The sequence below is a fragment of the Xenia sp. Carnegie-2017 genome, unplaced genomic scaffold, assembly GCF_021976095.1.
Source record: "Xenia sp. Carnegie-2017 unplaced genomic scaffold, XeniaSp_v1 HiC_scaffold_13, whole genome shotgun sequence".
NCBI classification, from domain to species: domain Eukaryota; kingdom Metazoa; phylum Cnidaria; class Anthozoa; order Malacalcyonacea; family Xeniidae; genus Xenia; species Xenia sp. Carnegie-2017.
This window is the reverse complement of record NW_025813436.1, coordinates 502,624-512,144: the sequence shown is the minus strand read 5'-3', so window position 1 is coordinate 512,144 and position 9,521 is coordinate 502,624. Positions and strand designations below refer to the sequence as shown.

Genomic DNA, 9,521 nt, shown 5'->3' with positions numbered 1-9,521 from the left:
GGACTTCATGAAACGCATCATTCGAGTCATACCCGTCTTTCTCTTAATTTCACGACAGATTTCTTTTGATTCACTACATTTCTCAATTGTCAGTGTTGTCATGTTATTCACATCAGTGTTTTTCCTGTTATTACTTTAAAGAATTCAAGAATTCATTCCGTCTGAAATGCTTGCAAATCTCATAGATTACTCCATAATACTTTTTGCGTTTACAATTTTCATATTAAAAATTACGTCACCTACAGATAATTTACAATGTTTTGGTTGTGTATGTTACGTATCGATAACTATCTGTTGACTCTTAATCAATCACAACCGACATTGCATCATCATTGTGTAATAAAGCAAATCAAAGTCCGTATTGCGCAGTTAAAAAAACAAACCAAATAAATGACAAGTCAACGTTCTCAATCAGAAGAGATTTGTTACAAGCGAATGCTTTCAATATCACCGGCTATATCAAATTACATTTTTTCATGTGAATACTTCTACATTATCACAACATCAATCAACAGATACATTATTCGCGACACCATTTCCTGTTATAAGCTACCTTTCGAAGGACAACCATTAAGTGACATTTGACAAGGTAATGTATAGTTTTCATACAAGTTCCATTATTTTCGATTCGACTGGCATAAATTTAAGACTTTGTAGCCATTCCTGGTTCATAGCCAATTTCAATATTTTAACTAGTGACAATAATTTCATTGACACTACGAAGCACATTTAGAAGCAAATTAAGTGGCCAAAATAAACATTATTTTCCGGAAAAAAATAAAAGATTAAGTTAACAGTTGGGTTTGGTAGTAACATATTTAGATAGTCAATACGCATTGCCTTCCACCTTTCTGGCCTTCATAGTTTCCACACAGATTTTTTTTGTAATTTTGCTAGCATTACCTCTGTTCATTGGGAGGGGAGACTAGGCCCTCGATATTGCCAACATAAAGTATACCGTGGTAAAATTTTCTATTTTTTTGCATGTGATCAAAGTCATTACTAGAAAAGATTGCTACTGAACGAAATGAACCCTATGTTGGATGTATCATGAGAGATTAATCATTGATGTGAAATTGACTTTTTATGTCAGGTCAGCATGGCAAAGGCACCAGTGACCAATGAACATTTGCAAAAACCTTCATTGGAGGAAGATGTATCGAATGAAAACAGTTGTGAGGTACACATGATGTATTAAATACAAGCAAAAGCTTGATTTACTGTTGGGAAAGATAGATATACATCAAGCGTGGTATTTCATGACTATTTTGTGAGCTAGCAATGACTACTGAAGATCAATTAGTGGGCTAATATTCATACACGCATGTTATGATATTAGCTACTATTGAAATCTGTTGTGATTGATTTAAACAAAGTAAAATATGAATATGAATATGATCCCCCCGTTTGCTTTCTTCCGCATTACCTAAGTGGTTCTTTGTGTGAAACTGTGGCTGTTGTGAGGGTTTTAGCAGCTTTTTGCCGACTGAAATATAAAGGAATAATGTATTTTACTACTACAACAAGATGAAAAAAAAAGGTTTGAATTGTAACTGCGGATATAGATTTACACAAATCTTTCTACACATAGTTAGAGACCAAGCTATAAAACATAGTTCGGAGCAAATAAAACTTGTGAACGCACATACGATGAAACGTGTTATAATACTTAACGGAACAGAAATGATAATATTGTCTCATTTAATTCAGGGTGAATCTGAGATGGACATCTGCGTTTTTTTGGAAGCTATTTATAACGTTTTCAATCGCTACGTAGAAAAGAAAAGACAATAAATAATGAGCAATGTTATCAGATTGTATGCTCCACGATAGAATTCTTTCATGCAAAAAGTTGGAGATTGAAGTGTCCAAAACAGTTTAAAGATGAATAAGGGTGTGGGGCTTGTATACATCATACTTTAGTATAAAAAAGTTTTCTATTACATCTATTCCATTGATAATACAACTCTTATTAAATATAAGGAAAATGATGTATTACTACGAGTTTAATATAAAGACAATTAACAGCCGATAATGAAACACTGTTTTTTGCCTATACTTTGTCACTGCCAACCTGTGAAATTGGGCAGAAACTACTCATCCTGTGTGTATTCATACCATAACAATCATTTAGGCGTACTATATCTTGAATAAAACCTCTGAAAAAGCGATAGCTCGAACTGAAGACCATGCATCTGCTAATAAAGACATACTTTACGACGTGCCATGAGAAATTTTCTTGTTACTTTGGTAAAGAAAATTGTTAACAATTATTCGTCAATTACAGGTTGATTTTGCGAAAGAAGGGATAAAAGAACCAGCAAAGCACGATCACAGTAAACTAAGTAGTGATAAAAAGGTATGTTTTACGCTTTTCTCAGATGATAGTATGGAGAGTATTCATATTGCTTTTGATGTTCTTTGATCATACCTTTTAGTCAGAAATACAAGAATTGTTGATAGCTCAGGAATTTAGCTATCTACCGAACTCAAATGAGGTCGAAAGAGAAAGTCTTAATGAGGAAAGTTGATTGCTAAAAGCAGTTAGATCACAGATGGTGATAGCTAAGGAAATATATCAATGTTCCAAATATAACATAGGTTAAGACGTTTTAAGCAAATAGAAATATGTCAGCTGTTGCAGTACAAATATTCTGACAGGGGAAGGGGCTGCACAGGGGAAAATTTACCGATCAATTATCGAGATTGTTATAATCAGGACAGTTTTTATAACATAAAAGTAGAATTCTTATTCATCTCATAAGAAAAATATTTCCTAGCAATGATTTGAATGAGCAAGAAAGTAAACTCCTTCATTGCATTGCCCATGTACTCCACTTTCACATGTTATCTCAGCATGATTCAAGAATTTCCTAATTTATTACGGAAAAAACTTCTGAAGATTTAATTCTTGTTAACATTTTTTGCAAGAAGCTTTGCTCCGAGTAAGAAACAACGTTTTAGGTTAAAAACATGTACATCCGTCATATGTCATTTGCCTCTGTCGTATCGTATACTTTGCCAATTAAAAGCTGCATGCTGTAAATTCATGAGATAATTTACCATTTAAGTGAGCAAGAAGACAAAAAACTCGACTTAAGTAAAAACTACGGGGCCGTAACAGTGTAGTTTAACTTCATAACTATGTGGCGAAATCATTTATTGGTCGAAAATACTTTTACAAAAAGCTCTTCCTTAAACCCGAAAAGGAGGTGATTTTTCTAGGTTCCATATCCGCTAGCTCACAAAATTGTTGTTCATTGGCAAATTTTATTCTTGTGCAGTTATTTGCTATTTTCACAAATTTTAATGTGGATGGCCAAACTTAAAACTTTCCTTTCACATAGCAGCTGCGTATGAAACTATTTCATTCAATATTTATTTATTGCATATAGTCACAACATGGGAAAGAAACGTTGAAAGCACAAGCAGTGCAAGAAATAGGAGAACAACATGCAGATCCAAAAGTATGCCTATTTATTTTTGAAAATAATTGTGGATGGTGCTCTAATTTCACATCACATTCATCAAAATTCCTAGGAAAGCAGACATCAGTCCAGGATAGCTGAGGAAAATGAGCCCATTGTAAAGGACAGTGTGCAACACGTAGTTGATGAGGTTCGTTGATTAGTGAAAGCTTAACATTTCATGAGCCGTGCTGTTATGTGTCAACAACTGTAATTTAATTAAAATTCTACGTCCCAAAATATTTCAAAACTCCTAAAAAATCCTAGTCTATTGAAAGAAAAATGAAAGAAGTATTTTATAGATTAATGTTAGTAAGTTATAAATTATGTAAATTATGAAGTTACTATTTTAAAGACAGAAGTGTGGGAAGATGTCTCTAAGAAAACAACCTCTCTTATATAGAGGCCTGTAAATTTGTCAGTTATAATGTTTTGTATATTTACTCCCAGGACAATGGCTTTAGTTCTCAAGGCATATTAATTGGTGAAAACAATGATCAAGTGCCATGCACCCTTAATAAATTATCAGACAGCAAATCAACGCCATTGGAGACAGACGTGGTACTGTACTGTTTTTCAGTCTTCTTTACAATGTATATATATTTAAGGAGAACTTTCAGTAAGTTATATATTGAGTTTATATTTTCCACAAGATTGATTGTTTACTTGTAGCCTGATGGGCTAAAGCTGACACATGCTATGTGGATGCTCATTCATCTGTTTCAACTCATGATACTGCTAAATGCTCAACTGAGAAACCTGTAATTAATGGTTTGGTCTCAGGTCATAATGTCAATAGCAACCATTCGAATTAGTTGACAAATCATCAAGACTCGCATTCTTTCTTCGATTCTGTAAAAAACTTCAAGGAAAACATTTTTATAACATGAGATTTGGCATGCTATTTTAAGTTCTAGATTTAAATTTATAATTCACAAAACAGTGAAATTCTTGAATTTTATTATTCTGAATTATTTTTTGAATATCATTGAAACACTGCGCATATTGTGAGTAAAATTAGACTATATACTTTGTTTTTATTTCTGATCAAATTTTTAAACTTTTGGACATTTTTTGAGGTAAATTCAAAATTTTTGAAATTATCTTGGATTTTTTCTGACCAGATAAAGGCTTTAGTAAAAACTTTATAATCAACTTATTTACGATTTCACTTTCATTTCACCGGATTGATTGTGATTGCACACATTGTGTCAATATTTGTACGAAAAAAATCATCACTTAACTTACGCACTTGCTTCAACATTATTACATGTCATTCATCATCACTGGATGACACTGGTCATTACTGGATGTTGTCATAGATGACCACCTACGTGATTTTTTACTTTGTATGAAACAATTGCTTGAGTATTTACATCAATGCTACCTTGAATTGGTTCACTACTGATTCTCCAGACTAATTCAGTCTTTCCATTTATTAGCTATATCTTCTATATTTTGTTGGCACAGACGTGTGGTTGGCGTTCTTATTTTACATGACTTCATAAATTTTTTAGCCAGAGGCAATTTTTCAACAGTTCACAAAGCCAAGGAACATACTGACAAGTCAGTTATAAATAATACTTCGTCATACAAGGATAACGAGGTCAGTTGATTTGTGAAAGCAGGCCATTAACAATACAATATTCGGTGATAGTCTAGGGGAATTTTTGAAGATCCAAATCTTAATTGGAATGTGTTTAGAGTGTGGATGATGGGAGGAAAATACAACTGCATGAGGTGTACCGTGCATGAGGTGTATCTAGATTTACGAAATTATATAAAACAAAACTATTTTTATAACATGGTGATATATTATACTATAATTCAATATAAAGAAAGTAATGCATAATCACGACAAGAAGAAAATTTTTGTAATTTTTTACCTTTTTTATCATGATTTTTTTAATTATGCGTATGAGATGGTAAAATCCTAGAATTTTGTGTTTACCTAAGGGTATAGCAATGACAATTTTATCAAGCCGCCAAAGAAATATTCCCTCGATTTGCCCTTTTACATTTTTTTAATTGGCATGAAGCCTCTTTGTCCATTGTGTACAGTGTATAAAAACAGTATTCACTGAAAGCTTTTTAATTCAATATTACAATATCTCAGCATGTCGATTACCATCAGCTTTTCTTTTATACTGGAAAAAAATTTTAAATTTGCACAATTTCAATGTTAATGCTTTGTTCATATTGAGACTCATGGCAAATGCTTAGAGGAGTATTTCGTGTACGGGATATTTAAACTATATTTCACCACTGAGGCCCTAGTTTTATAGCTTTTAAACATCCAATTAAAGTTTAAATGTATGGATACAAGTGTATACTTTATCAATGGTGTTCATTTGTTACTTGTTGCTTTCAGGTGTGCAAGATAGCATAAGTGGAGAGCCTGGGCACGAAAATGATGAAGCAATTGACGATAAGGTATTTTACACATTATTGGAGCAGAATACAATTGTGCAACAATTTTTAAGTTATAGCAACTAAATTATAAATTATACAATATAATTATACAGTGTCGTCGAAAGAGTGCAAAGATGCCTCATAAAAAAAGCCTATTCGGTAAGGTATCTTCAAATTATCTTTTAATTTCTTAAATAAATGATAAATACAAAAAAAGCTGCTGTTTTTAATATTACAACCTTAACAAGACACAAACGGAACTAATTTACATAATTATGTTAATTATGAAATTATTATTTTATAGACAGAATTTTACAAGGATGTCTCTAACGATACAATCTCTCTGGTATAGTAAACTGTAAATTTTCCATAATTTCCTTTTAGTTCTAAAATTGTAGACCAACTAACACAACTGTAGAAAAGCTTTTGTTACAAAAAGGGGCATATATCCATATATTCCTGTTCTGGCGTATCGAGCTACTTTGAAATTGATTGTTTCCTGTGAACTATAACATGCATATATGAATATTGCTCCTCAGCAGTGTTTTTTATGTTTCCTGTTCTTACTTGTATTATAGAAAGAAAGAATTGTACTAACACTATCTGAACTTAATCTTAGTTGCTTAAGATTCTCAAATAACCATTTTTATGTCTTAGACCAAACAAAATCCATGTCAAACTACTAGAACCTATTGCAAAGGGTATTTTTTATGTGAGTCGGAATTAGGTGCAATTTTTTTACTAACTTATTTTCAGATTTTTTGTGTGTTGTTACAATGCGTAAAGTAAATACTAAAAAACACGTCAACCCAAATTCAGTTAGAAGAAAGTCACGAAAATGTATAGCAGCTGTGTCCTTGGAACCTATAATGTTTTGTTTCTTTAGTCTCAGGAACGTGACTTCGCTCAACTAATTAAAATAATTGATGAAGACAATGATAAATTTAAAATCGTTAATGAATCATGCAAGAGCAAATCTACGTCATTGGAGATGGACAAAGTATTGTAGTGTTTTTCAGTTTTTACAATATATACTTTCATGGAAAATTTTTGAAAATTTAATTCTTGTCAATATTATTTATTGAATTTTTGTTAACCTGTAGGACGATGGATCATATGACACATACTATGAGATGGAGGTAGGTCCTGCTGTTCCAACAAATGAGATTACTGAATCTTCATCCGAGGAGCTTGAAATAAACGGTGTACACTCGAGTTATAATGTCGATAGTAACGGCTTAAATCATTTAAAGAGCAATCAAGATTTACAACCTTTCGCACATTCTTTAAAATTCATCAAAAGGGTAAACATTTTTTATACAATTTCGTCAGGACATTTTGCATTCTAATTAAGAATTTTGCTGACTGAAAAAGCTCTTAACACCAAGCTATTCAAAACGATGACACATTTTTGCTCAATGACGAAACAATAACTGACCTTTTCTATACTATCTAAAATTTCAAATCTTCCGCAACCATTTTGATGGAATATTTCGTGTACATCACTGTACAATGTATGAGTATATTTGTTGTGATTATTTTATAGACAATATAATTTCAGAATACTTTTCTTAGTATAAGTCATGAATCACATGATAATATCCTATACTCTATAAGAAACATCATAAGAGAGGAAATACGTTTAAGAAACAACGTTTTAAGTTAAAAAATTGTGCATCTGTCATATGTCATTTATCCTCTGTTGTATTTTATACTTTGCCAATTAAAATCTGCATGCTATAAATTCAGGAGATAATTTACCATTTAAGTGAACAACGAGGCAAAAAAAGCTCAATTTGAGTAAAAACTACAGGGGCGTAGCTGGAACGTGCCTAGTAGCTAGGACGTAACTAGTAGGGACGTGCTTATTCATGTATTGAATTGTACCCAACTGATTTCTATAGAAAGCAGACTCAATTTCAAGAGAAATCAGGAAAAACGATGGAAAAGCGTTGTTCTGTAAATTTGCACCATGTACCTTTGCTAACCTAAAACTGTTGTTGACTATCTTACAAATTTATTTTTGTCCTGTACAACTGATTCAAAAATTGGGTCAGATTTCGTTGGGGACCAAGTTTGTGATGATAATTTTGGAGTTGCTGAAATATGAGGATTTGAAAAAACAAATGAAAGAAGAAAATGTGGATTGGAAAAAACTAATGAATGAAGTAAATGTGGGTTGGAAAAAACTAATGAAGGAAGTAAATGTGGATTGGGAAAAGCCAATGAAGAAAGTGCTAGCAAAACTAAAAAAAACGACGATGATGCCATGTACAAACATACTTATTGCCCTACAAAAAAAAGGCTTCTTAACATCAATCTTCAAAAAAGAGGTCGGTGTTGGCAGAAAGCAGTATTTTCTAAATACAGCTATTAATGAATTTAAAATGTCGCAGCATAAAGCAGGACTTATGATTTATATCACTGCCTAGAAGAGTCATTGTGTCGTCTTGATTATGGACGAAAATGGTGAAGAAGTGAATATTTACGACGCTACTATCAACGAAGACGAAGTCGAAAATTTGGAAAATCTTCAGAGCTTACAAATCCTCGTATTGACTTATACGAATGATAAGATACCACTCATTGAAAAAGAATGGTTTATGTGCAAAGAGTGTTTTTGTGCAAATAACTATGTTAAAGCGCACAAAAACAATATCTCCACTAATTAACTGGATTTTTCTTTTTTATAGTGATTTGTAATCAATTTTGTAATGTATGTAGTAAGTTGTCACAGTTTTACAGTATATTAATTGGTGAGATGTCAAATTTTTGAGTATCATATAATCACAATGATCTTTTTCTTAAAAATCGTTTGTTTAAGTGTAAATTTTGTGAGAACTTTTGGTATAACTATGTATCGTTATAGTTAATTGCTACGTATAACATATTTTTAATAATAATAATACTAATAATGATAATTATGATGATGATAAATTATTTTTGATTGCAAAGAAAGCACATTGCACAATACAACTGAGCGGCGTGAATAATAGATTCATCTACTGTAGGAAGATCTTAAGAAGCTATAGAAAAATTGCACAAAGCTCACACAAAACTCTCCCTCAAAAAGGAACCCAGACCCATTGCGCGAAAGACTTTTAGATAATTCAATGCAAAATATGACCATTTAAGTTTGTAAGTAGCCAGTCATCTCATTTTTTGTATAATTTCCATTTCTCAAAATCGACTTGTTGTTCAAGTCTAGTCTTATTGTTGACAATGATTACAAAAGTTTCATATTTCTTTGGCATTATAGTTTACTGTCTTATAACTATCATTGACAACAGATAGACAAACAAATATCAACAGTAAAACTAAATAGAATTTCATGAGTATAATAACACGATTTTGCTGTTTTAATTTCCCTTTGGTTTTATTCCTTCATTATATAGATGATTCTTTGCCTTGTCATAGGAATGGTATTTGTCGTTTTTTAACTCATATCTTAATTTTATTTTTCATCATGAAATTTATTTATGTTTTTGTGAAATTACGTTTAATAAACCCGTTCATTATAAAAAATTAACAGACCTCCAAAAATAATTTTATGCCAATTAAATCGCGTGTTGTTTCACCAATAGTGACGTTCGCCAATTAATTAAGAGTTAGTCTATGTTCCAAACAGTTATATCATTTATA

General features: G+C 31.8%; 2 protein-coding genes across 4 annotated transcripts; both read left to right on the top strand.

Annotated features, from left to right (window-relative positions):
* The first annotated feature begins 234 nt into the window (after nucleotides 1-234).
* LOC124454434 lies at nucleotides 235-5,044 on the top strand. The gene is made up of 7 exons (XM_047005252.1): nucleotides 235-589; nucleotides 1,094-1,180; nucleotides 2,288-2,359; nucleotides 3,396-3,467; nucleotides 3,541-3,618; nucleotides 3,918-4,028; nucleotides 4,985-5,044. Exons 2-7 carry the CDS (start codon nucleotides 1,100-1,102, stop codon nucleotides 5,042-5,044), a joined length of 474 nt encoding a protein of 157 aa, XP_046861208.1. The 5' UTR covers nucleotides 235-589; nucleotides 1,094-1,099.
* Nucleotides 5,017-9,067, top strand: LOC124448357. 3 transcript variants are annotated; one of them, XM_046999381.1, is made up of 7 exons: nucleotides 5,017-5,073; nucleotides 5,839-5,900; nucleotides 5,993-6,038; nucleotides 6,184-6,225; nucleotides 6,766-6,879; nucleotides 6,983-7,018; nucleotides 7,916-9,067. In XM_046999381.1, exons 2-7 carry the CDS (start codon nucleotides 5,878-5,880, stop codon nucleotides 8,309-8,311), a joined length of 657 nt encoding a protein of 218 aa, XP_046855337.1. In that variant the 5' UTR covers nucleotides 5,017-5,073; nucleotides 5,839-5,877; the 3' UTR covers nucleotides 8,312-9,067. The 3 variants fall into 3 exon arrangements, with proteins under 3 accessions (XP_046855337.1, XP_046855330.1, XP_046855325.1); XM_046999374.1 differs by having other exon boundaries at nucleotides 7,784-9,067; XM_046999369.1 differs by having other exon boundaries at nucleotides 6,983-7,183; nucleotides 7,784-9,067.
* The last annotated feature ends 454 nt before the right edge of the window (nucleotides 9,068-9,521 follow it).

Excerpts from the sequence above, each read along its gene's own strand:
- LOC124454434 (XM_047005252.1), top strand. The coding sequence starts at position 1,100 with ATGGCAAAGGCACCAGTGACCAATGAACATTTGCAAAAACCTTCATTG. Across the intron at positions 3,619-3,917 it reads TGCAACACGTAGTTGATGAG|GACAATGGCTTTAGTTCTCA; the intron begins GTTCGTTGATTA and ends ATTTACTCCCAG. Across the intron at positions 4,029-4,984 it reads CGCCATTGGAGACAGACGTG|CCAGAGGCAATTTTTCAACA; the intron begins GTACTGTACTGT and ends TAAATTTTTTAG.
- LOC124448357 (XM_046999369.1), top strand. The coding sequence starts at position 5,878 with ATGATGAAGCAATTGACGATAAG. Across the intron at positions 6,039-6,183 it reads TCATAAAAAAAGCCTATTCG|ACAGAATTTTACAAGGATGT; the intron begins GTAAGGTATCTT and ends ATTATTTTATAG. Across the intron at positions 6,226-6,765 it reads CTAACGATACAATCTCTCTG|TCTCAGGAACGTGACTTCGC; the intron begins GTATAGTAAACT and ends TTGTTTCTTTAG.